The sequence below is a fragment of the Anas platyrhynchos genome, chromosome 8 (assembly GCF_047663525.1).
Source record: "Anas platyrhynchos isolate ZD024472 breed Pekin duck chromosome 8, IASCAAS_PekinDuck_T2T, whole genome shotgun sequence".
Taxonomy (NCBI): Eukaryota; Metazoa; Chordata; class Aves; order Anseriformes; family Anatidae; genus Anas; species Anas platyrhynchos.
This window is the reverse complement of record NC_092594.1, coordinates 27453219-27480916: the sequence shown is the minus strand read 5'-3', so window position 1 is coordinate 27480916 and position 27698 is coordinate 27453219. Positions and strand designations below refer to the sequence as shown.

Below are 27698 nucleotides of genomic sequence, written 5' to 3'. Positions count from 1 at the left end.
TGATTCAGGGCAGGGCAAGGATCTGCATCCACTCATCAGTGAAATTTGAATTAAAACCCCCAATCTGCTGAAACAAATGAAAGAAATGTATAAATATTCCTTAATGTGAATAAATAGCACGGAACATTGTTTGTTTGTTTGTTTTACGACTCTTTGCTGCTTGGCACTTACAAGTGCTGTTTGGCACTTGTAAGGACAATGTTATGAAATTGTAAGGAAAAATTCAAACTAGAGCATCAAAACAGGTGAACAGGTCGCATTATAGGTCCTTGTAGCCCAATGTTCTGTTTCCAATAGTAGTTGGCAATAGATCTGAAAGGAGTTTAAGAAGTCTCAATATATAAAAGAATCTTGCTTAGCACAACTCTTGGTGTCCAGACTACTGCTAAAGACTTCTGCAGCCAAATTTACATCTGACCATCTGTTTTGGAATTGGACCTCTGTATGTCCTTTTCAATCCTTTTTATGCATTCAGCTTACATAATGTCTTGTAGCTATGACTTACCACATCTTAATCATTTAAAAATAATGAGGAAAAAAAATCCACACAGTAAGAACCAGGGGAACTACTATGAGATGAGATGTAATAAATCTTTCTTCTTTTTGTTTAAATTTTACTAAGTCTCTCAATATGCTTCTTTCCCTCTTCCCTTTTCAACCTTTTTGTGCATACACAAAATCTGCCTGATTGTCTGATTTTATTGCTTCTCGTTTTAGTTAAGCCGAAGTCCCTTACATCTCCTTGTGTGAAAACCATTGTGTACTTGTGTTTATACTGGCTAGCTCTCTGTATAGATTTCCAAGCTCACTGTATACTTTTTCTGAATACCCTGGCCAGAATTTATTATATAGAGTTCATGTGATGCAGACAAATAGGGGTTTGTAGTGACAATACTTCTTATTTCCTGATAGTTTTCAGCGTTCTGGTTGTATTTTCTACCAGATAACCAAAGGACAATCACTTATGTGCTTCATTTCTATGATCAGTTCCTAATACAAATCCCATTTTTGCCTTCATATAGCTGAGGTTGTTCTTGTACATTTGTTTGCTGTTAATTAAATTACTTTTTCCCCATGAGCTAACTGATTACTTCAGAAAAGTCTTAAAAGATGTGGGGCATGATTTTCCTCCTCTCAAGTTACATTGACAATGCTCAGTATGTCTTAATTCTTTATATCCATCCATTGTTTGGTATAGGAGTAGTATCTGCCATCTGTAGTTTGATCAACAGTAGAGCCCTTATTAAAGGTTTATATTAAGCTGCTTTTTTGTCATTAGCTTTTGTGAAAAGTTGCAAACAACAATTAGTAGTTCATCAATTCCATATTTGCTCTTGTTCAAGAACTCATTGACTGCAACGTGCTTATTTGTTGTGTATTTCTTTCGCATTTTATTTGTTGACCATTCTGGTGTTAGTTCTAATCAATATCTTCTCTGTGCCTTTTTTTTTTTTTAACCATTTAACGGGTATTTACCTACTTTTTGTGTAAGGGTAAGTGATCATTTTCCCCCATGTCAGGGTTTGATTTAATAACTTAATTTTTAACACTTTCGAAAAGTGGTATATGTGCCTTTCAAAGGCAGGAAGTTGCTTTTTCTTTAAAATAAAAAACCCTCTGGCACATTCTTGTAGCATATCTTAACAAGTTAAAGTTTACAAATTCCTTTTCTTACTAAAAAGGATATATGCACACTTAATTTCTATGTGTTTATATACATTCTGAGTATAAATGTTCCAGAGGCAGGAAAACTCATACCAGACAGATGGCAAGTTGCGAGGGTGGGATAAGTGTTTGTTTTTCTGGCTGGGGTATGGGCAGTGTGAGGTTATATAAACTGATGATCAAGAACATGTTTTGGCCCATAGGCCTAATTCCCGTTTTAGAACTTCTACTAAAAATAATTTATTGTTACATTAAACTCTGTTTCAGACAAGCCTTTCTTAGAATATTCTTGGGCAAAATGAAAGGAGAAAGTGGAGGAAGAGATACAGACAGAATGATAGTTCAGAGATAAAAAGATTTCATACGTTAGCTTAATCTTGAAAAAGCAGCAACTACATTTCAACTTCTTGTGATTGCTTTTGAGCACAATATCAAGATGAAATATTGACAGAGTCATATAAAATCAGTACATTTAGTTTTCTGTACTATAGTTCCTTTATTAATTCAATAGTCAACTGACAGCAAAGTAAAACAGCTTTTGTCTGCTATTTATTTTCAAAGGGTTAAAATGAAAGCAGTGTCATGTTTGCACACATGAGAAAGCCAACTATATTTCTTAAGTGTTATGCCTACTGCATTTAAATTGTGCTGCCATTTAAGTCAGAGGCCCTTACGAATCAGCCTGGCATAATGGTTGTAGGGTATCCATGTAGCAGTCTTCCATAATTGCTGTTTGCTCTCTCTGTTATTTAGTGCTTTCCATACACCATTGCTACAGCTATTTACTGGTGATATAGTTTTCATATAGGCTTTATCCAATTGTTTACTCTGGAAGGCAAAAGTTGTTTGTGTAAGTCTTTCCTTTCCTAAAGGCCTCTTTATATCTTTCCATTTTTTTCAAGTTTTATCTCAGTTTTCCAGCTTTTCAAAGTTGATCCTATATGTGGGACTAAATCTATTTTTCTGGAGAGTTATAGCGATAGGTGTTGTGAGGAATAACAGAGAGAGTAAAATTTGTTGTTTGTGTATCGGTTTTCTCTCGTGCGCGTTATTTATGCAGTCAGTTACAAAAAGTTATTAAAAATAAGTTTTATTTCCTTTTTTGATGGTTCAATATAAATTAAAAAAGAAAATACTGCCAGTTTTCTCATTCTTTGTGCAATATCTGGTCTGTATGCTCTCTCCCACCTTACCTAATAATCCTGTTTGCAGCAAAGTGCTGTAGAGTATCTGGTTCAAGAGCACATGCCGATCACACGAGGCTTTATTCTCTACTGCTATTTAAAGCTGCCCTTGCTCTACGTGTAGAAATGCCTGCAAATATTTAAAGGCAACCATTTAAATATTTCCAGATGTCCCAAATTACATATATTACATATATTCTTTGCTTTATCTTACTTTAACTGGGGTTAACTAATAGCTTGACTAGACAGCAGCATTAACTGCATTTGCTGAAGTAGCTGCTAATCAGTGTCAAACTAAATTGCAAGGTCTGATTGCACTTATTGTTAATTATAATTCAGGTATTAATATGTTATTAAAAATGCATTTAGTAGTCTTGGTGTTATTGATCTGTTTTTCAAGTGAAGTTTGGTAAACAGTGTTATTAAGTAACCCAAAGGTTCAGAGAAAGAACCCCATTCAGAACTAACTTTTAAGGATCCTTGTCTCATTCTTTCGTACTGTCAGGGACAAGTGGAAGGCAAGCAGGCCCCCATCAGTAGGGCACTTAAGATATTCTTTATGTCTTATTGTTTAAAGTTACGCATGTTTCTTATGAATTTGGATTCCTAAAATGTATGCTGTGTGCAGCTGGGTTTGCAGAAGCCGGTCACATTCCAGAGTGGCCTCTCTGGAGTCTGCAGAATACTGTAAGACTGTTCTGCCCTTTCTGCCCTGAAATTCAAGTGACAACTAGGATTACTCTGCTGTTCCTCCAGAGTTTGCCTGTGTCAAATCTAAATTGAGGAGTTGTGGACTCGAGTGAGGGTGGAGAGGCCTTGCAGAGGGATCTGGATAGGTTGGAGAGCTGGGCGATCGCCAACCGCATGAAGTTCAATAAGAGCAAGTGCCGGGTCCTGCACCTGGGACGGGGAAACCCTGGCTGCACGTACAGACTGGGCGATGAGATGCTGGAGAGCAGCCCCACAGAGAGGGATCTGGGGGTCGTGGTAGACAGCAAGTTGAATATGAGCCAGCAGTGTGCCCTGGCAGCCAGGAGGGCCAACCGTGTCCTGGGGTGCATCAAGCACGGCATCGCTAGTAGGTCGAGGGAGGTGATTGTCCCGCTCTACTCTGCGCTGGTGCAGCCTCACCTCGAGTACTGTGTGCAGTTCTGGGCACCACAGTATAAAAAGGACATGAAACTGTTGGAGAGTGTCCAGAGGAGGGCTACGAAGATGGTGAAAGGCCTGGAGGGGAAGACGTACAAGGAACGGCTGAGGGCACTGGGCCTATTCAGCCTGGAGAAGAGGAGGCTGAGGGGAGACCTCATCGCAGTCTACAACTTCCTCGTAAGGGGGTGTCGAGAGGCAGGAGACCTTTTCTCCATTAACACCAGTGACAGGACCCACGGGAACGGGGTTAAGCTGAGGCAGGGGAAGTTTAGGCTTGACATCAGGAGGGGGTTCTTCACAGAGAGGGTGGTTGCACACTGGAACAGGCTCCCCAGGGAAGTGGTCACTGCACCGAGCCTGTCTGAATTTAAGAAGAGATTGGACTGTGCACTTAGTCACATGGTCTGAACTTTTGGGTAGACCTGTGCGGTGTCAAGAGTTGGACTTGATGATCCTTAAGGGTCCCTTCCAACTCAGGATATTCTATGATTCTATGATTCTATTACAGTCTCCATTTTGAATACAGAATGTGAGTATTTAGTCCAAATAAAATATATATATATATTTACATCTTCTGATTAACAGTTAGTTCTCTGAGTGTCAATGGTTGAATAGTTGGTTCTGTCTTTCTATCTTCCTATTAATTCCTGGGATAAAAAAGGTACCTACCTATCTTTCTTATCACTGTCTTCATGCCTGCAGGCGGAATGACGTGCATATTAGCATAACTGTTTCTCAGGAGTAGAGTGTTTCATTCTTTTAAAATAGGTTATTACCAACTGCTACACAGTATACTTTTTTTTGTAATGGAAGAGCAAATGAATATGTAGGTTCCTTTTGTCAGTCTGTCTCTCTCACTTTGAAATGTGAACATCCCTGAAGCGTAAAACACTGGCTAAAGAAAAAGCCTTTGCAGCAATCTTGTGTTTAAAATGTTGCTTCAGAGAGAACTGATATTCATCGATGTGCTTGATGATCCTGTACTCTTGTACTGTATTGAGCAAAATAGTCCATATGCTAGCTTACTAAACTGTTTACTCTTTCCTTTTTTATACATGTATATAACTACTTAAGGAACTTGGTAAAGCAAAAAGTTTCAGGTGCTGAGCAGCGGTTGCTGGCAATTTTTGTACTTTTTCACTGACTGTTCTTACTGCCTCCTCTTCTTATCAAGAGCAACATGTCAGTGAAGCCAAAACGGTGTTGGAAAGAAGTACCAATAGTAAAGAACTTGTCCAAGTATCATGCTATTAATGCTCACGGGTGTTTATTAGATTTACATAGGTGTGCTAGAACAGAGGACAAAGGGATAGGTTCATTTACCTTTGAGATTCCTCTCTCAAATGTTGTGAGAAGACTTTTCTACTTAACCTGCTTATGGAAACCTCTGATGTAGGAAATGTATTCAAGGAGCTAATTCCAGATGTGTAGGCCTCAAAATTAATCTTGTACTTCCTTTTCTTTTAAATGTGATACTGCATTTTGAATTTGCTCTGCATCGCAGAGAGTTAATGTGCTATCACGCTGTATGTGACTGAACAGACCATTCTATTGTCAGTAGAAAGTGCATGTGCAAAAATAGTGGCAGGTTGTGCTTGTTTTTAGGATGTGAAGAACTAAGAAAAGGCGGTGACGTTCAAATCTGATGACTAAGGCATCTGGCAGTCTTCACAGTGCTGTGCTATAAATCTCCAGTGGACAGCCTACGTTTTAAAATAAGCATCATGTGAATTCAAACTAGACTTTGCAATGGCCGAGATAGATGTTACGCTTTCTGAACTACAGGAGAGTAGAGTACTCTGATAAAAAGGATGAAGTGACAGCTTTGTGTTGCGCATCCATCTAAACAGACTCTAAGACAGCTTAGACAGCTGAGCAAACTTGATTGCCAAATCTTTTCTTTTTAATCAAATATAAGTACAGAGGCTGATTGTTACCCGAATTATTACTTCAAAACAGGAGGGTGATCAGAAATCAAATTGTTGTGTAAAGGATAGGCATTTAATCCGGATGCACTGATTTTTAGCTTCACCACAAAGAAAAGAATTTACACAAAAGTGTAACTCATTAAAAATGTAGAACCTTGTAATATGCAGTTACAAATAATCGAAGTTTACATTTTCAAAGAAATAAGAACCTGTATGACAGGGAGGAACCTAGCAGTGACATGTAGTTTATGCAAAATATACATCTCAAATCTGTGTCAAGTTCATATGTCTACATGAAGCAGAGAGTCGGAACAGGAAATCAAGAAAATGGATATAGGCATATGTTTACTTTGTATTTGCTAAGCTGATTTCTAAGCTATCAGCACATACGATGTATTAGTTTGCATTATCAATTACACATTAGATGGTGCTGTATTTTGTTAAAATTCAGATTTGAATAATCTAGCACCAAGAGTGTTTATCTTGCCTCTACTTTCAGATTTGAATCGGAGAATTCCTAATGCTGAGGCCTTTCTATTTTGAGATATGGGTCTTAAAGTAAAGCATGTCATAATGATTCAGGAGCAGTTTTCACAGGTCACATTCTTTGCAACAAAATCGTATTTCTGGCAACCATCAAAACTATTCCAATCCAGTTATCAAATTTGTGCTGTGTTTCCCTCTGGATGAGAGCATTCAAGGTGCTTGATTTTACAGTTTGAGAATATAAGAGCAGCAGCCATGTTGTTCTGTTTCATACATCGTTAAGCTTGTGGTGGTCAGCAGATAATATAATGTTATGGACAAAGTCAGTGGCGTGAAGGTCTGAAAATAACCGTATTATTTCAAACATCCCAGAAATTGCCATTAAAGTATGTGGAAAATCTCCTAAAGATGATAAGGTTATTTTAAGCAAGTTGCATCTTTTTTCCAGACGGTTGTTCTCTGCATGAAAACAACTGGGGCGTTTGTTAAGAAGGATATAATGGGAAGGCTCAGCAGTTAGCTTAGCCAAAGCTTACCTTAAAAGTCTGTGAAGATCCACGAGTGCTAGGAGGAAGGTAAAAGTGTGACTGCTCAGTGCTGTCCCATGCTCTGTGTTCCCCAGTTGTTCCTTTCTGTTAAACCACTGCTCTGATAGCTGAGTTCCTAGCGAAATGCTGGGGAGCAGAAGTGGTGTGTTTGCAGCAAGGCCTGCTGGAGGTGGGGGCACGCGCTGGCAGGACAGCCAGAAAGCACTGGAGTGGGATTTGTTTCCCTTTAAACAAATGCCTGAGTAGTTCTTGCTTTTAGTGCATTTTGGTTCGCATCAAAGCAGTCCTGACAAAGAATGATGAGATGTTTTACTGGTGATGCACGCTGGCGGACTGGGAAAGTATGAGATTTGGTTAGATATTTTTAAAAGACTCTGAGCTAAAATGTTTTTGTGCTTGAGGCGATAACAGCTTTGTTTGTATACAATAAATTGAGTTGTCCCCAGCTATAAGCACTTTCTTAAATCTGGGTATTTGTGTTATTGAGAAATTGTAAATGAGTAACTTAACAGTAAGTGTTAAATCAGGAGTGGTTGGTGTGGTCACCCTGCTTCATCGTTGGCTAGCGTGCTGAGTGACCCAGCCATTGGAAGGTGCTATCTGAAGGTTGAGATTGGTTTCCTTTTATAAGCGTGGCTTGAAGTAAAATTCAGTGCTTTCTAGGTGCACGGTGGAAGACTTCATGTAATACATTAGTAGCTACTTAGTAGGACTGACAAATTTTTAAAGAATATTCAGTCAACACCGTCAGAGTTATGACTATTTATAAATGTAAATGAAGCTGCTTTTGGATGCTTCAGCAACAGTGTTGACAAAACACAGTGCTGCTTGTGACCTAGCTATAAGACACTGACACATTCTCTTGTAATTGAATTAGATAGTAATTCATGCTTCTGTGCTCTCTGAACTTGATTATTGTAATTCCGCTGTCTAGGCATGAAGCCACACAGCTGAGGGATGTGACTAGCACAAAGCACGGCGGCTGCCTGTGCGGTAACCTGGCAGAATATGGGGAACGTGTTACTGTCAGTGTACCTTGACTTCTCATAAGTGGATTTCTCTGCAAGGCTAACTCCTCTCCAGAGTCTATCAAGGGGTTGGCTTACATTGTAGAAGTGCTTTTCCTTTCCCATCCTGCTTTCCTGCTTGTGATGTATTACTGCACTAATGTGCCACTGAAGTGGGTGGCTGGGGATAATAGGAAGCCATGGCTTTACCGGTGACACTCAGAACTAGATTCCTTAACTCTCCGTGAATTCTTTGCCAGGGGATAAGTGCTTTCCTTTTTTAACTGCTGCACATAAGTGCAGAGCTCACTTGCAAACTCATGCCATGTTTCATTCAGGGTCGTAGGGAAGATGACCCACACACACATTCAGAATTTTAAAATGTTATTTGTAGATGCATACTTCCCAAATGAATACTAAAATGTTGACTTCTATGCAATTCCATCTCTAAGGTCAAATGCTGTTTTGCGAGTTGAGAAGTTTATTTTTTGGTCTGTCATACCACAGGAATCTACCAGAGACAAAGACAAATAAATATCCTAGATTAGTACTCTGTAATAGATGTGATATTTTTTTTAGCCTGCTTAGTTTTGAATACATAGTTGTTTGCATAATCTTATAAAGCTGGGATTACTTTCACAAGCTTTAGCCATACTCTGTATTCTTAGCATTTTTGAATACCCTTAATCTAACTTTAGAACCAGTTATGCATTTTAAAGCACCAGAGCTTAGAGTCTTTATGGCAATTACTGTTGTCAGTATCACATCTGAAACCCCACTTCATCCTCTTTACAAATATAAACGAACTGTAAATAACTCCTGGGCTTCTCAAATAAGTACAGTATATTTGAAGCTCACATCCTCGCTAGTATTTCTTTCTTTAAGGTATTGGACTCCATAGGAACTTGGGCTGGCTGTATGAGCAGATGCAGCCACGGGTGGGTGGGTTCCTCTTGCAGCTGTTCATTCCGGGATTCTCATTGTGCTGCTGTCTCTTTTTTCATGTTCTCATGTCTAAGAATGTTCTCCTGGTACTTGCATGGTATGTACTCTAACTGTAACTTAATTTTCACCCTACTGTTTTCATAATAATATGTTCTCCACACAGTGTAGGTATCAATAAGCATCTGCTAGGCAAAGGGTATTTTAGAGTATTAGGGCGGTGGTAGCCAGAAAGTCAGAAATAGCTGACAAGGCTGTGTTCTTTTATTTGGGTATACTCCCATTTGTACGGACATACCACTTGCCAAAGGTATTAATATTATTTCACTTAATATTAGCGACCTTTTATGAATCAGTATTTTGTCATAACGTGCAGAAGTTGTGCATTTTGTAATGGTGAGAAGTGTTTTCTGAGTTTTTTGAAAACACAGGTATTCTATATTCAGCAAACACAAACATTTTATCTAAGTGAAAATTTTAGGCCCATATTAGGAGTATTGGAACTATGACCTTAGCAAAAGTAAATTACAAATATTCTGTTGACTTTTTTTTTTTTTTTTAAAGCAACTAATGCTACCACAGTCAGCTATTGCAGCCTTAGTTTAAACAAAAGTAAATATAAAAAACCACAGCTCTTCACTTGGGGAAAAACAAACAAACAGCAACAAATTTTTACTCTTTTCATTTCCTATCCTGCTGTGGAATAACAAACTAAGTTTATGGCATGATTTGTTGTCAGTTGGTTGGTTGTTTCTCCTTCTCCCCTATAATTGTATCCCTATAGCTAGGTATGTGTAATGAATCATCTTGGACTTAGCTATATACTTGGTAATCTTTTTAGAATGACAAAAATCGTATTTTATCAGAAATTTAATCCGTCATTGACATATTAGTAGACTGTTACTGAGGTTCCTAATGACTCTTGCTACATTTACTAAAAAAAGTAAGTTCTTTCATTTTTCTACCATGAGGTTTCTGGCCGTTGTACAATGTAAAGTTCCTATGAAATTACTGCCTTAACTGTGTTTGGGACATCCCTATGAGGGTGACAGAGACTTTCTGAGATTGTAAATAGGTTGATATATGAGACTACTTGACAGCTGCACTTGGTGTACATAAGAGCCGTGTCCTTATCTTAGCATCTTGAGTAAAGCCATCAGTAGGATCATTAACAGTATGGCCCACTTGTTACTCTTATGAGAGTTTCTAATTTATATTGCTATTCATGTATATAGCTGTTTACTTCTCAGGAAGGAGATGTTGCCTATAGACTGGGAGTGTCAGGAAAACAGTATTTCTTTGGATTGCACTTGAACCAGGTGCTAGAGAGCTTTTCTAACCTTGAGACGTAGATACTCTTGTTTTAATTGCAAATTTATTACGGAAAAGAACTTAGCCAAAACAAGAAGTTCAGTGGAAAAATCCATGACCAGGCTGTACAACCCCCCATGCAGCCCAGAGTTTAACAGTGTTATTGCAGTTCCAGCAACTGCTGATGTGAAAAAGTGATATTAGAAAATAATTTAATGTGATATTAACGCAAATTATGAGCTAAAAATAAGGAGGAAACATCATGTTACCCATCCACTTTTACCAGATGTCAAGCAAATGCTTTACAGACCACAGTTTGTTTTTGTGTTCCAGCTCTTCAGATTCCAGTCTATGATTGTTTCACAACCAGCTTGAATGCTGCTGTACTTTCTTCTTGGTTTTTAGAGGTTAGAAGCAAGGATAAACTATCAAGAAGGATCTGAAAAATCAGAGATTTTTCCTGTGAATGTTGGTGGAGCTGTGATTACAGGTTGGAAGCTGCCTCTAACTCAGTGCCATGTTGCAGCATCTAGTAAAATCTTCCTCCAAACTTTTAATAATTTTTTCCCTCAGCGAATAGTCTCAAAGACAGATATTTATTATGTACAATTTTTGAGCTGTCATTCCAAGTCCGTAACAAATAAAACCATAACAACCATTGAAATAATAGTTAAGATATGTGGATTGTAGCGTTTCAATTGATGAGTAAACCAGTCCAGTATATTGGCATTTGGCCACTTGCTATGTAATAGTGTTTTTTATAAAAGTATTGCTATAGCAACAGATCTGGATGACATTGGGTAACTGGTTGCTGCTGACTGTTGGAAATAAAACAGACTTTTAGCAACACATGTGTAATGTCTGAAGGTAAAGTAACCCAAAATAAATGCCTGTGCTCTACTGAGAATGTAGTATGTGGCACATCAAGCCAAAGTCTGACTTACTGACTTACGAATTTAATCCTTCTGTGGAAGTGTTTCTATATAGAAAAAATAAAATGGATGCGAGCAATATGTGCAACAGTTGAAATCTGAGAATAAAATAAATGAAAACAGAGAAACCGTATTGTAGATGATTTTATGCATAAAATATAAGTTATTTTGAAGGCCGTAATAGTTGTAGTGCTATAGGAAGTGCTTCTGGATGTGTTGCTTCAATGGAAAAAGGGATGTAGTGAAGATCAAAACCTTCTCCTGCTCTGCTGGAAAATCAGCAGATGAAATAACGCATGAGAGCTAAACTAGGAAACAAAGTTCAAGTGAAGCTGAAACCTATTTTTTTTATCAATAGCTTTTATTTGAATAATATTTCCTTGCTACTAAAGCATTGCACCTTTGTTATATTATGATACAGCCAAGTTAAAAATTTAGAAGGATTTAGATCAACATAGCAAAGTAAGATATTTAGTGAGAGAGATCTTAGTGAGAGATCTTTTTTTCTCTGTCCATTGTGGATGATGTTTGTAAGTCTACTTTAAAGACAGAAAAATACACTCACCTTTACATATGTCAGCAGATCACAGGAGTACATACTCAGAGTAGTACAATGTAGTGCCTTCCAGAAGAAGTACATGAAAAGTGTACTTTGCACATTAAAGTGTACATGAAAAACACTTTAAAGGCTTCAAGTTATTAAACTATCAGAAAATTTAATTCATCTTTTTTGTTTATTTTAAAGATAAAAATACAGATATTACTGTAAAGGATAATATGGATGATTTTGCCCTTCGAGACACACTAAGCATCGCATCAACAGACTCCTTCGTTTCCACAGCTGAGGTAAGACTTTTGAAGGTTGCTTCTTGAAAGATTCATTGATCTGTTTGAACAGTGAAATTAAGAATTTTATTTTCTTGCTAATCATTTTAAGCAAAGCATATTTCTCCTATGGTGAGAAAAAACAAAAACAAACAAACAAACAACAAAACCACCCAACCTTTTTTCCTAGTTGTTTGAATTACAAAATTGGAATCAGTTTGCTTATTAGCTGTTTTGTTGTTGTTGCTGTTTTGTGATTTTTTGCGGTATTTTGGGGGGATGAAGTGGGGACGTGAGGAGGAATGATGACTGGCAGCATGTTTTCTAAAGTCCTTCTAGAAAGAATATGCTTTTCCATGTATCTCAGATTTTCATTAATGAAGAGGCACTTTACATTGGATGTTCCATTGGATCCTCTTACCTTCAGTTGGCCTTCTCTATTTTTCTTTTCTTTCTTCCTATTGTCTTAGGTAATATAAAGATGTATGAAACAGACTTTGTCTTTTTTGGAGTAGAGTTTTTTGAGAGTAAAATATTAGAAATTATTCTAATTCTAATTAGAAATTAGAAAATATACATATTTTAGTGTATTATATACATCATCTAACTTTCCCTCACCTTTTTGGATAAGACCACAAATAATACAAAAAGAAATAATCTTCAGGTAACAGGACATTGCCTGTTGGCTCTAAGTTGCTACAGCTCCACTGGTGTATTTGAAAGGATCTTGTATGCAGTGACATACTTCCTCGAATGTGGAATATCTCACTTCATAGTCTCTCAGGAGCTGAAGTGATCTTGAGTAGCACTCTTCTGCAAATTACTAGGAAAGCAGTTAGTCTCAATACATATATTCTGTGTTAGATATTACTATCATATATTCACTACAACTAAGCTACTAAACTCAGTTGTAAAAAGAGACAATTGCATAGGCATTGCTTGCAATTATCTTTTGACTGTCGACTGTATGGCTTGTTTTTCCATGACACAATTACCTTGACTTAGTAATTCCCATTAAGTTGTGGTGGTATGCTTAGCATCCATTTCTAACAAAGATTGTGTCTATAGAGACTTCTTCCTGTAATTTGGATGAGACCACAGTTCTGGCTTTTTTCAACTCTATCAACTCTTGAGCGTAACTGTAAACCATTACAGTTTGTATGCTTTCTTTGTATCTTTTTTTTTTTTTTCTCTCCCATGAACTTTCCAGTATGTTTGTAAGTGTGTGAAGATCAGGACAATCCATTATGCTCATTTATGTTGCTTGGCTTAAAGAAACAGGATGTATCACCTTCGGGGAGTAATCATCCCATCCAGAAGCTGAATTGTCTCAGTATATGCTAAAGAATTGTTCAACTCAAAATTTGCAACAATCTTAGACCTTTCTTTTGTGTTCATGTATCCTGAAAATAGTATCCACGTTTTGGTACATCGAAGCCTTTTCTGTCGATGCTTTATTTCCAGAAGGAAGTTACGAAGATGTTCTCTTCCTTTCTAGCTGTTCTAGCATGTACCAATAGAATGTGCTCTCTGATCTACTCTGTCAGACTTCACTGAAGAATTTTAATAGATTAATCTTCTAGGAGGAATCCTGAAGACTAGCAAAACCACAGCAGCTTGAAGTTTGATGGTGTTGCCACTTGAATTTACCAATTGGTAATTTCACTTTCTGGGAAATCATACAGTAGTAGAATTTTTTCTGGTCACATCATGCAATGAACTATATTGACAGTTATTCATCTTCTTTCTGCATTGCATCCTGTCCCAGGGAGCAGCACTAAGTATTTTTTGTGGCTTTGGTTTTAGAAACTGGAAGCTATTTCCATGTTCCTGTGCTGACACACAATCGTCTCAAATTTAGTTCTCTGCCCTTTGGAGCAATACAAGCAAAAATGCAGGGAATCCTAAAACAAGAGACAGGTAGATTACATTGATGGAAATCAATAGGGACACTGCTTAGGAGGCAACAAGAATGTTGTGCTGTATCATATTAGGATAAATCATAGGAAAACAGTTTTCAAAAAAAGAAGTATACAAAACTGGAATGATTGGCAAAGGTTAAATCACATGCCTTTTTGATGAGCTCTACAGGAGCAGTAGGGTATGCCAAGACTTCATCTTGGCTACAGCTGGTAGTCAAGAGGGTACTGAGGATCATGCACTAGATGACTCATGGAATTGTGCCAACCTGGACACCTACAATATACAGGTGTCCAAATCCTCATGAAGGTGATTTAGACAGACAGTTGCCATCCCCAAGCCCAGCCAGACTTCCATTCCTAAATACATAGGCTTCTCAGAAACACTGGAGAGGGGATGGTTAGCATAACTATTTGCCTTGTTGATACTGTGTACTGTGACAAATAATGGTGTTTTCTTCCCCATTTGAGCCCATCTGTCATCAACTTGCATTTATGAAAGTCAATATTCTTTTCATATTCTTATCTCATCTACTGTGTGGTTGAAATGGCTACCACCTTTGGCAAATATACAAGAGCGAGTGTGCCAGATAAAGGTCTCCACCCTCTCTTTCCTGACTTCTTTGCCATCTTTCCTTTTTTCTTTTCCTGCTCTCCCTGACAGTGAGTTACATTGCTGTCTCTCCATTGTCAGTGCACAGACATTTATCATGTCTTACTTTCATCTGTTAGTAACAACTGAATCTGTTATCAAACAAACATTGATTTCCTTGTGAAAATATTGCCTCAGTCCAAAGCTTAGAGGGAATCTTTAAGACTTCAGTAAAGCTTTAGCTGTGTTTTCTCTGCTCAACCCTATTCATCCCATTTCCCCCCCTCTCTACACTCCCAGTAATTTTTAGGAAGGTTGTCTTTCACAATTCAAATCTGTTGAAACAAAATAATGCAGGAAGGAAAAGGCTTAAATAACTGGGAAAGAACAGTGGTTTCCATATGTCTAAACTTATTTATAAATGGCACAAAACCCTTAAATTCTGAAATTGAATTTTATATTCAGAATATGCTCCAAAAGTGCTTTGTCACCGAAAGGTAGAGTTGCCTTTTTTCTGGCTTCCAAATAGATGTTTTATTCCTTCCCTGAAATATGGAATACCAAAGGGAATTATGTTAGCAAATAATAATGTGTATTCCTGTAGCATTTATAAGTGAGGTTTTTTCCTGTTTCATTACAAAAAATAAAGACACCTTTCTGTGTTTAACTGCTTTCAGAAATGTGACTATAATTGCTAATTTGATTTTTCTCAGGAGTCATTGTGCTCATCCTGGTCACTTTCCCCCATGTTCATGTAATCCATCCAATTTGATGTGGACTAGTTTTACCTCAAAAAAAATGTAACATGGCAGTGCTGCAGTCTGCCATGCCCTGGATAGCAAGTTTTGAGGAGCTACCCATTCTAACAAAACAACTTCAGTGAGGTGTGGAAGTACCTTAAATTATAGTCTTAAAATACGTGGAGAAAGGGAGGAAAGAACTCATCCTCAAAGTCATTCCCACCACTAATGCCAATATTATTTCTTTGAACAACCTGTACCTGAAGTGCCACAAACCATTGCCTGCTGGTTTGAGCAAGCTGAAACGATTTCATGGTATTTGGTGAAACACAATATCCAGGATTAAAACTTGCCTCTTACTGTCATCACCAGAAACTTTGCAGCTCCTAGTAAATGTTGGTGATGTCACAGGCAGCAAGAAAGCTCTGTCCCACTTTGAGAAATTCTTCCTGTTCTGTGTACTTTCTAACAAATTCCTCAAGCATCATACTTCACCTGTGCTTTTTATTTTGTTGTTGTTATTCTGTTTTTATCCATTGTCTTCTGCATCCTGATAGATGTAGTCCTAGTTAAAAAGATTTGGGGAGAGGAGTGGCAGTTTGACATAAAATCTGTGCTACGGCACTTTTCCATGTGGCAATGAAGAATGTTCAACACAAACCAGGTTCCCTTGATTCCCTCAAAGGACAACTATGATTGTCTGCTGTATAGGTATGAATAGGAAGTTTAGACCAACAACTTATTAAATGGTGCTCTAAAAGCTTTAAAAAGTAACAAAAAAGCTGGGGTTGATCCTTGTCCTCAAACTGAAGCCTTAAGTATGTCACTACTTACATAGTATATTTAATGGTTTTAGCTCTGGAACAAGGAGGAGTTTCATTCAATAGCCAATGTGTTCTTGTACACTGACCGCCTATACCAAACTGTTTTTAATTCTTAGAAAATATATGTAACATTTGTAACAAATCCTATATATTAACACTGAACTCATTATTGTGCCATAATACCTCCACGTATGTGAAAGCATATGTACCCATCACAGCATACAGCCTGGAATTATTCTGCCTAGCAAGGAATAACACTACCATTGATTCATGCAACACAGTGAATTAATTATTAAAGTTGCAGTTCACAGCAAACTAGTATTGTAAGACAAAAAACATTCAATGTAGCACCGTGTCCTAGCCTACTAGATCAGCCCTAGCACATGGTATAAACAAAGACAATAATTCAGATAAAATCATATTCTGAATACATTCGTCATAATTTCCAACTGAAATTATGAACTGATGCATTCTTCCTGGTGCCTGAAAGAAAGCAGGAGAGAAACTCATATATCATCAGGATTGCCTTGTATACTTAGCTGTATATGTTACAAGGACACTTAATGCATTTTCTTTGAGGAAAAAAAAAAAACATATTCAGTACCATCTCAAATGTTTTAGTTAGTAACCACCATCACATCCTCCAACTCTGAAAACATGTTTCACACTTATCCTGCAGCTACTTATCTCAAAAAAAAAAAAAAAAAAAAAATATATATATATATATATAATATTTAAAGATGCAAATATCAAGAGAAAGAATTCATTGATTTTTCCAGTACAGGATAAGCATACTTTCTCAGAATGTAACAAAAGCTGACTGTACCAGTAAATTTACCATTTTATTACAGGGAGTAAACAAGAATTCCTAAAAGGTCTAGCATTGCATGTTTTTGTTAGATTCATGTGGGTGGTTATTTTGGTAGTCAACAAGATCTTCAAGCACAGCTGAGAATTTTTCTATTTATTAAGAAACAACTCATGGCTGGCAAATAAAAGTACTGAGTCTGTTCATTAGACCAGAGCAGTTAAGAAATACCAAGTTTAAAAACTATTGCAAGCTCCAGAGGTTTGATGTTTTTCAATTGTTTAAGCATCTTGTTACTAGCAGATGCATCTGTAAAGCTCAACTGTCCATAGAAAATTAATTAGCATCTGAACACAAACAACCTACGTTGTAATCTTTGGCAGCTGTTGTGCAGCACAGTGTGCAGACACAAGCTATCACTGCAGGCTTAGGAGTTCTGAAGATGTACATGTTGTTTCAACGTAATGAAGGTATCCACAGCAGGTCATCAAAAATGTCTTGGGCAGTGGTTGCTGCTGCCTGCTAATTCTTGGCTGCAAGCAACTACTATTTCTTTCTTGAGCCTTGAACTGAGAGAAATAAAGTGCTACAAAACCAGGCTGCTGCTTGAGAGTGATTAATCTTCTCATTCCTTCTTTGACTTCATTCTCATATTCTTTTTCACGTAACGCAATGCGGCACTGAGGAAGTAGCAGACATTTGGACATCAGCTCCATCATCGCAAGACTCTGTGTTACTCTCAGCTACTGGCACTTTTGGAGCATTGGGCACTTCCTCCATCCTTAGTGGTCTGTTACGAGTTTCAAAATGGCACTGGCTGCTCAAAGGAGCCTTCTCTGCAGAAGGGCAAGAAAGGAATCAAGGAACTTGCATGGGTCCAATTTACTTGTAATGGCAAGATGTGAGGAGCCGTGGCTGTCTGCTAACTTCACAAATAGTGAACTGATAGCAACAGTTACTCAGTACACAGGGGTGCATAGTGGGTTAAAAAGCAGGCATCTGATTTCAGCCTGTGTGCCAATTCATATAAAATAGTTAGAGTGAACTATCTCATTTTAAACTAATCCATCTCACCACCTTTTTTTCTCAAAGGTGACAAGTTCTTCTCTACAAGAAAAGGATTAATAATCCTTTTGATGCCAGGTTGAGAAGTTATTAATGTAGAAAATGGTGTATGCTCTGCATGTTGTTAAATATTCAGTATGACTTTCCCATTCTTCTAATATCTGGTCTCTGCTATGTTAGAAATGTGGATATATGCTGAGAGCATCTTCAAATAATTTTAGTTTGAATATGGATGTTTATATAAGCAAGCCTTTTTCTTATTATATACTTCATATATATTTTATTTATACCTATATATATATTTATATATATATCGAAATGCTCAAAAACATCAAAAGAAAATCTGTGATGATTGCAAAAGCATTATGAAGTATCTTCAGAAATCAGCTGGAAATCACCTTTTCTAGTTAAAGTTAGAGGTGTTTTTTTAGTTTGTTGTTGTTGTTTTGGTTTGTTTTTTGTTGTTGTTGTTGTTGTTTTTTGTTTTTTTTTGGTTGGTTTTGTTCATTTTTCACTCCTCTTTTTATATCACTGACTCAAAGACATCAGTGAGAGAGGAATTTGTACCCCTTGTCCAAATGTTCCTGGTTGGGACTAATTTCAATCTGTAGTCAAAAGTGTCTCAGCAGAAGAATCTTTATACCCTTCTCCCTTGCTTGGTACCCAGTTGATGTAACTGCTCTCATAATTTGAGCTCAGTAATACACCTTACAGCAGTAACACAGCTATTTTATTTCATCAGCTAGCATGAGAGGAAGTTAAAGCTATGGATAACCAAGGGCCTCATTGAACTCCTTCCTAGGTATGAGGTTCTGTGTTAATCTGTAACCACAAAGGCTGTGATCAGGCATCTTCCTAGCCTGAAGACATTCTCATCTCAGGCTTGCTGGCAACAGGTGGAGGTTATGTACATCTAACTGTGGTGATCTCAGGCGTCCTAATTCAGTCCAAGTTAGTCAGTTTGCCTAAGCATCTGAAGAAGCTTATTTACCTGAAGTTCTCTGGGGAAAACTAATGTAATCCCTTTTACCACAGAAACAATAACCTCCAAGAGAGGGGCAGCTGTTTACAAAGTGCATATGTGTTCACAAACTATTTATTCTCATGCTTTGCATATGAAATAAAATTGCATGTTTTATGGCTTCAGTTATAGCTGGATCAGGTAAGAAGTAAGTGTGCTTATTTGTCTTCTGTTTTGGTCTTTATTTTGGAAAATGTCTGTATTGCTCCATAGTTAACGTTTCTTAAACATAACGTAGAAAAACAAATTCTGGAGTAAAGATTTTTCACTTTTTCATGTTTATATACCCATTCTAATTATTGCGCTATATATACATGCATATAATATTTGTATTTGTGTGTGCTTGTGTGTGTGTGTATATATGAAAGAAATTAATATACATCAGACATCAATATATTCTTGTTCCTTACAGTTGGTTAATTTACTCCTTCCTACATAGGAACATACATATTAAAATGAAAGTTACATGGCTTTCTTTGTTTAATAAGAACATAAATTTTCAGACTGGCTTTTTGAATTAGTAAATCTAAAACAAGTTGCTGCTAGCATTCATATTGTTAAATCTGAATAAAATCTCAGTAGCTGTAAATCATGAACTGTAATTCAGCTTATCCTCCTGTGTTCTTCCAAGCAAGACAACTAACAAATAAATGAATCCTTTTTATAGAAATACTTTCAATCTAGCTAAGTTTGAGAAGCATATGCCTTTTTTGTTGGTTTTTGGTTTTTGGATTGTTGATAATATGATGGAATGTTTGTAGTGGAAATTGTAGCTAGCCAATGTTTTGTTTGCAACAGGATTTCTCTGTATTATTTGCATCCTTTAACTTCTTAATCTGTTTTTTTTTTTGTTGTTGTTGTTTTTGTTGTTGTTTGTTGTTTTTTTCTGCTCTAAAAATGCCTATGAGTTCATATTAATTTATATGATAACCACAGAATTAAAACTGCCAATAATGACAATCTTTTGGGGATATTGTAGTACAATGCTGGCAGCTTGTGCTTCATGCACTATGCTTTGTAACTAGCAGACAGATTTACCAGCAAAACAAAACAAGGGTGGGAGGATGTTACTATTTCCAGTTTCCTGAAGATTTGCATGCTGCAGTCATTCTGCACTTTTGGTGTCTTGACAGTTTTTTGTTAGTTTTTTTTTTTTTTGAACTGCATCAAGACTCATTAGATTTAAGTAGTCAAATTAAAACGAAAACTGATAAAATTTCATTAAATAACTTTCAAAAGTTGAAACCTGAAACTGTAGATTTCAGCTTTTGAAAGGTACAAATTAACAGCCATTTTAAATAGCATGGTGTCTCGCTTCTGTTTAGTAGTTAAGCGTTACTGCCTTTTTTTAAGCAGATGCAGAGAAGGATAAGTGTTCTTATAAGATCAGGAAAACTTTGACTTATTTTTTTTATATCTTTATTTCAGCAAGCTCTTTAATAAATGTTAATTTCTTTTTCAGCTCACAGAGCATAGAGAAATTCGTAATACCTATGGTCTAGATTCCCTTTGCCATTGTCCGTTGTATGAAGAAGCTATGCACTTAGCAGAAGAAGGCAAAATTTATTCAAGAGTGTTAAGGTATTAATTTGTCTATTTAATTTCCAAGAAAAGCCAAAGTTTAAGTCAAATATTCTCTATAGAACTCATTTTTAAAAGGTTTCTCATACTAGGTATTTTTTCAAAGTAGGAACTAGGTTTGGCTAAATTTTCTTGTATTTATTTTTTTTGATGATCTTTGAAAACTTTTCTGTTTTATACAGGACTGAAATGTTTGAATGTCTAGGAGACAGTGACTTTCTTGCTAAGCTTCATTGCATTCGACAAGCTTTTCAGGTAAATAGAAAGCAGAATGATCTGTGTGCGTTCTTAGCCTAAAAACATGTGGCATTGAAATGCCACTATTAACACAGTACTTGTGCGAGTGTTTTCATAATACATCATGTAATTAAATATATTCTTGTTATGTTTACATTACTATAATTCTAAAATATGATATGTTTGCAAAGGAGTTCCAGTCTTGTGACTAGCAAAATTTGGAATCTTCGGACCATAGATTATTGGCCTACTATGCTCATGGTTGTAATGAAGAAGTACTTACTAAATTTGATTGAAGTAATTAAAAGACACTTACTATTATTTGTGAATTAATATGACTATTTTTCTGAAACCTTTTCTAGATAATTCTTTCAGAAACAGCAAACAGAATATTTCTTGCTGAAAGTGGAAGAAAAATTTTGTCTGCTTTAATTGTGAGAGCACGAAAGGTAAAAGCCCTTTTTAAATAATGTTTCACTGCTAATGTAACTTCTACCATAATTCACTTTTCAGTGTAAATAAACCGTCTCTCTTGTTAGGTTTGCTTGACACTCCTTGCTTTTACTTCGCAGAATCCAAAGAAATTTGAAGATGTCTTTGATGAAATGATTTATTTTTTGGAACAAACAGATCACTGGGATAATACTGAAATGGAACTTGCTGCTAGAGGAGTGAGTGTGAATTTTTTGAAGTGTTTTTACCCCCTTAATTATGCCAACTGTAGCAGCCAAAAATAGTTTTTTGCTTGTCAGAATTGTGGGAAAGTCATCTCTTTTATGCTTAACATTCCTGAAATAAAGAAATGGCATCTACCAATATAGTTTAATGCCAGAAAACTTTTGATTTATGTATTTTTTAACTTCTGTGCTGACAGGAGAATGATACTTTAATGAATGTCTTCAGTGTCCATTCAAAAATCAACAACAATGATAAATTTGCATGTTAATATAGAGCCAGCATATGGTGCATGTTGAATTCCACTGCCAAAAGAAAAACTAAGTTACTTAGATCATGTTCTGATTTAATACAGGTGAAGAACTTGAATTTTTATGATGTTGTTCTGGACTTCATATTGATGGATTCATTTGAAGATTTAGAAAATCCACCAATATCTATACAGAATGTAGTAAACAACCGTTGGCTAAATTCCTCTTTTAAAGAAACAGTAAGTATTTGTTTAATTTTCATAATCATGATTCTGTAGTACGTTACAATAAGTAGATGGTATGACAAATACAGCAATGATGTGAGCATTCTGATATGAAATTTCTTTATATGCTGAAACTGTTCTTCTGGTGATGAGTGTTTTATATTGTAGAGCGCAATGTAAAAATGAGAATAAATACAATACCTGCAGAATAAAGACTATGTATTTCATCTTGATAATAGCATTAATTTTAAAGGAAATAAACTACTCCCTCCTTTAGTGTAAGGTCTAATTCAGTTTCCAGTACAACTGAATGCACACCTGAAATATTCCTCAACAAAAATAAACGTATTATCAGAGGGTTTTGTAATCATAATTTAAAAGCTGACACTACGAAAAATACATAGGATGATCTTTTTTTGTTGTTGTTGTTAGTAGTATATTATCTTGCAGTACTGGTGGAGAAACAGATGAGGATAGAATTTCCTTACAAGCTATGAGGGGGGAAAAGCCTAATTCTGATATGGGTATATTGTTTTGCACAGGTCCATATTTGGACAAAACTACTTAGCTGAATCTGAAGCTATTGCAAGAATGTTTTTGCTAAAATGAAAAAGGACATTTCAATGTGTTCACATGCTATTTAATATCTAAAATAGTTCCTGGTGTCTGAGCACACTCTCTGGTATATAATAAGTTAGTCCTCAGTTAAACTAAGTAGATATTGCTAACTGTTGAATTGTAAAAAGGAGTCAAGGGTGCCAAATCACTTTTGAATTAAACTAAGGAAAGCATCACAAAAACGACTTAAAAATAACAAGTACTAATTTCTTACACAATTAGTTATTTTTATTCATGGTTTCATGCTGTTTTTACATTTAGGCTGTGGCTTCAAGCTGTTGGTCAGTACTGAAGCAAAAAAGACAGCAAATGAAGGTAAGTTGCTTTGCAGAGTTACTGATCAACTCCAAAGAGTATGAAGTTCTGCCTCGCAGCTTTGGAAAAATTGATTACAGATCAACCCTTAATCCTTAATGAACGTAGATATGTTAGTTTAGAGAAGAGTCTGCCTCTTAGAGAAGTTTAACTCATAGGGCCCTAATACTATTTTTTCAGAAAAAAAAAAATCTTAGCTGAAAGACTCCCAAAGTAGGATAGGTCCAGAGCTCAATGGTGACATTGTCTGACTTCTGAGTCCACGCATGTACTTCGAATTTTCGCAGGCCAAGGTCATTAATCTTGTATCTTGCCTGCTTATGCTAGGATTCTCTATCCCATGTCCCTGACCATCTCCACAGCTAAATAAAATTCTTCCTGTCCCTTCGCTTACCTGAAGTAGCATCTTCCTCAACAACTGCAGGAGCTCTATTGCAGCTTCCCTCTTACCTGATCCCTCATACAGGAAGGCAGAGTAGATTGGTCATGTTACAGTTCAGGTTTCTACAGCCCTAAAGTGGTAGGTGTTATTAAGCTTTTCTGAAGACCTAATTTTATGTAATAGAGTTTTATACCAAGTTTACTGTGTAACTTTTGTCTCTAATTTTTACATCACCTAGGTACCTGATGGATTTTTTGCACATTTCTATGCTATATGTGAACATATCAGCCCCGTTTTGGCATGGGGTTTTTTAGGCCCCAGGAACTCCCTTTATGACCTATGCTGCTTCTTCAAGGTTTGCAATGTTTTCTTAACTACTACTTGGCTTAATTTAAAAAAGAATTAAAACCTTCCAGATTAAAAGAAAGGAGGATCTTATAGGCACACATTTGCATTTTCATTAAGACTAACAGTAAAAATATTTGTATATAGATAATAAGGAAAATATTTATTTTCATATTGAGTAGGCTTTTAGGCTTAAAACTGTTCTGCAAAATCTGTTTTAGTGCACTTATTTCTAAGCACCACAAGAATACATAAATGGATGGTTTTATGAAATGTCTAAAAGAAATAGGTAGCATTGCATACTTTTTTCTTCTTGTAAGTACAAGTGTTTTTTTTTTCCTTTTTTTCCTTACTAGGATCAAGTGCTTTTCTTCCTCAAAGACATTTTTGATTTTGAAAAGGTGCGATACTCAACTATGGAGAGTTTGGCAGAAGACCTTATGCAATTATTAATCCGACGCACTGAACTTTTAATGGCCTATCTTGGAGCAGATTCACTAAGACATGTCAGTGCTTGTGTAAGTGGTCATGGGCATGTCGTGACCAGTGGGCTCGTAGAAGCAAAAGTACAGTAAGCTTAAAATACGTGATAAATGAGATGGAGTGCACTTTGACATAATCCTTCCCACCTTTCTTTCTAACCCCAAAGTTGTCATTGCTGTTACCGAGCAAACATCTGAAAAAGTACCATGTCGCTAAGTGAGGAAAAGGACTCAGGGAGGTTAAGCATACATCTGTGAAAAGAACTGGTGAGCATATTATTGTATATACCTAAATTAAATTTGCAGCTCAGCCGTCACTGTATTTATATTTAATGTATCCCAAAGCTTTTTTCTGTAATATTTGGGTAAAATTTATTTATGAAATGCTGTACTGTTGCCACAGATAATTTGTAAGTGAAGCTGATGGAGTGGTTTCCTTTAAAGGCTTATAGTGCAAAATGTTCACTACAGAGTCTCAAAGTCATTATGTGTCTAGATCTAGAAGGTGTTTCAACAGGGGTATATGCAGTCTCTGATTCATGTGACACGTGCAATAAAGTAATCACACTCACAAAACTTGTTGCCACTGCCCTGAAATTACATTTGTGTGGATGTAAGCAGTCATTTTGTACGACAGTATAATAAAGAGTGGTGCAGGAAATGCAGGCACCATTTGGGCAGTAATGACTTCCAGAATGCATTTTTTTACTTTATTTTGTTTTAAAATGTGTGATAATCACGAAAGTGTTTGTTTGAGAGCACTTATTTATATCCAAAAAGCTATGCTAGTTTCACCAATTAATTTAAAACTTTTCCTTTTCTAAAACTGTGAAGACTGTATGGTGGTGATGAGGATAATTCTTGGTTCATATGTAGCATTTCAAAATATATTTTTAAATCAGGATGTATGATGAGATTTGTTAATCATTAAACAGAATCAAAGGCAGTGTTTTTATAAGTAAAAGCATTTCAGTCTTTTTCCCATGTGTGTAGGAGGTCAGTTGTCTACTTAAAGAAAGTTTTGGCAATTGTGGCCATCTGTGTGCACGTGTGAAACTGGTGGCTTGGGATATGGAACCCTTAACTTTCGGTAGAAGCACAGCAATGTGGCATGAGGGAACTTGCAGCAACATCTTTACTGTGCTAAAGATAATAAACAGTAATGATCTCTAATCTTGAATTCCTGTGAACCGAAACAATGTTTCATAGTCAGCTTAGCCTTTTAAACTATGTTTCTGTATGCTTTGCCATACACAAAGCCAGCCCAGGAGAATCTAGCCTATGTTAAATAATACAGACTAATTCTAAATATTCAGATACTTCAGGAACTTGTTATAATCTGGCATATTGAAACGAACTTTGATTAGAAACATTTCAACTTTGTTGAAAGCACAACCCAAACTGATGATACTTGAAGAGGAGGGCTTGTGTTAATTTCATAGGTTTTACTGAGGCCAACATTTTGCTCCTTGGTTGTACTCATTACATAAATATAAAAACTATGGAAATGTCATATGACTTGTATGAAATGCCAACTGGTTATAGTTTATTAAAAAAAAAAAGTATACTTCTCTGTGTAATAAAACAAATTCCAAATGCTGCTGCTTCTGCTCTATTTCAACCATTCAAGTTGCTAAACTTGGCTTTATGCTATACTTTTTTCTCAATGGAGTATGTCTTCAATACTAGAATATGAAGGTTTTTTCACCCCTCTCATTTAGCTTAAACACACTTATCTCCCCTCATCTAAAAAATATCTGCATTTTGGCAGCTTTCTGCAAGTCTCTGAATTAAATTATATTATGAATAAAATATATACATTATATTAAGGTGTCAAATTGGGTTCAGAATCAATAGGAATAGCTGGAAGTAGAAGTATCAGGGTAAATAGCATATTCCATGGCAAATATACTACCTGGGGATGTAATGTGTCACAGGAAACTGTTTGCTGTGGTTTGGTCTAATAAAATTACATTAAGAAAATGATACCTTAATATTCATCACAGAAAAACAGAAACACACATTCTTGAAGAGGTAAATGTCTATTTAAGTGAGTGATTTTCATATTTATAAAAAGTTCTTGAACAAAGTACAACCCAAACATTATTCAACAGTGTTGATGTGAGATTGTTTCCAAATAACTTAATAGCTTGGTCTTCTGTCAAAAATGAAAGCTGCCATTTTTCTTTTTCTTTTAACAAAAGAATGAAAAGGGCCTAATGAAGCACCAAAATGCTTAGAAAATGGATAAGTACCTGATATTATCTGTTTAAACAAATGGAAGTGTTTCTGACTTGAAGGGATACAAAACATCACAGAGCTCTCAGAAGACCATAGAAACAGGTCAGAAATCTGACTGATTTTTTTCCATCCAAAATAAGAATTACAGTATCTGGGTGCAGAGAGATATCAACAACAAATATTTCATTCAGACTTTGGCTTTTATTTATGTGAACTTCCAAAAAAAAAAAAAAAAAAAGAAGGAAGAAAAAACAGGAAGAGAAGGGGGAAAAGAAAGAAGAAGAGAAATATGTGCAGGTATCTGAGTCCTTTCAGGCCTTTTCCCCCAAAGTACTTGCATATTGTGTCCTTCCTAACTCCAAAGACGGTTATAAATTTCAGTGGGAGATAGCTGTCTCCTTGCTGAGGTTTATACGCCTTACCCTGAAGACATATAAAGAATATCTGTTGATAACCTGCCACCTAGCTCAAGAGTTTCAAGTCTACCATCTTTGAAGAACAAATACCAGAGCTGCACCAAGGCAATGATAATATTTGTGCAGTTCTACTTTAGTGAGTTCATAATCACAATGAGAATTTGGTTTATAATCTCTAACTTTTTTGATAGTTCTGAACGCCACTTTCCACTAATAAGATCAAGCTAAATTTAAAAGCCATCTTCCTCTTCTATAACTTTACTCCTAAGATCAGAAATGTTGAATGTGTAAAGGTTATACATGAATCAAATATTTATATTATTTGTAATTTAGTTGTAATATTCTCACTCTTTATGTGTTCTTAATGGTTATTATACTCCACTTTTGTACTCTTTGGTTTCTGTCAAACTAAACGTGTCAAATCATGTGCTGGGGTAAGGATATCTGTGAACTTTCTATTGCCTAAATGAACTGCAGTTGTGTATATTAAATAAAATGATGCAGTGAAATTACTTGTTTGTATAACTAAAACTTGAGTTTGCATAACTCTTGACATCTAATGTGAAAAATTTGATATGGAAGCAGTTTTTATACCAGTTAGTCATCTCAAAATTGGAATTTGCTTCTTAAAATCCAACAGCAAGAACAAAAAAACTATTACATAAATTATATATGAAAAAAAGAAATGAAATGGGAACAGCCGTCCACTTTTAACCAATTTTGTGGACCTGTTTCATCTTGCTTCTGTTAAATAGTCCACAGCACTGATAAATTTTCAACACCAAAAGCCAGATAGTGATGTTTCTAATCTTGGAAGTCAAAAAAAAAAACTCAGCCAGAGACCTTAATAAATGAAGAAAACCCTGACCTAAGAATGATTGTTCTGGCTTGCAGGCATGATGTAGCTTTAAGTGGCGGGACACAAGGAGCAACTGGTCAGCTTGCAAGATCCTTGCCTATCACACTAATCAGAATGGTTTAA

The 27698-nt window shown here is 36.2% G+C and overlaps 1 protein-coding gene across 2 annotated transcripts in view; it reads left to right on the top strand.

The window, feature by feature from the left end:
* The window catches only part of MIGA1 (mitoguardin 1), a 41797-nt gene extending 14569 nt beyond the window's left edge, over positions 1–27228 (top strand). For both annotated transcript variants that reach the window (XM_027463783.3, XM_072042179.1), the window contains exons 8-16: positions 11901–12001; positions 20412–20530; positions 20713–20785; positions 21130–21216; positions 21340–21438; positions 21798–21932; positions 22797–22850; positions 23471–23587; positions 23934–27228. In XM_027463783.3, coding sequence (XP_027319584.1) covers positions 11901–12001; positions 20412–20530; positions 20713–20785; positions 21130–21216; positions 21340–21438; positions 21798–21932; positions 22797–22850; positions 23471–23587; positions 23934–24152 — 1004 coding nt within the window. In that variant the 3' untranslated portion in view covers positions 24153–27228. The remainder of the gene's footprint in view (positions 1–11900; positions 12002–20411; positions 20531–20712; positions 20786–21129; positions 21217–21339; positions 21439–21797; positions 21933–22796; positions 22851–23470; positions 23588–23933) is intronic.
* Positions 27229–27698: the final 470 nt, after the last annotated feature.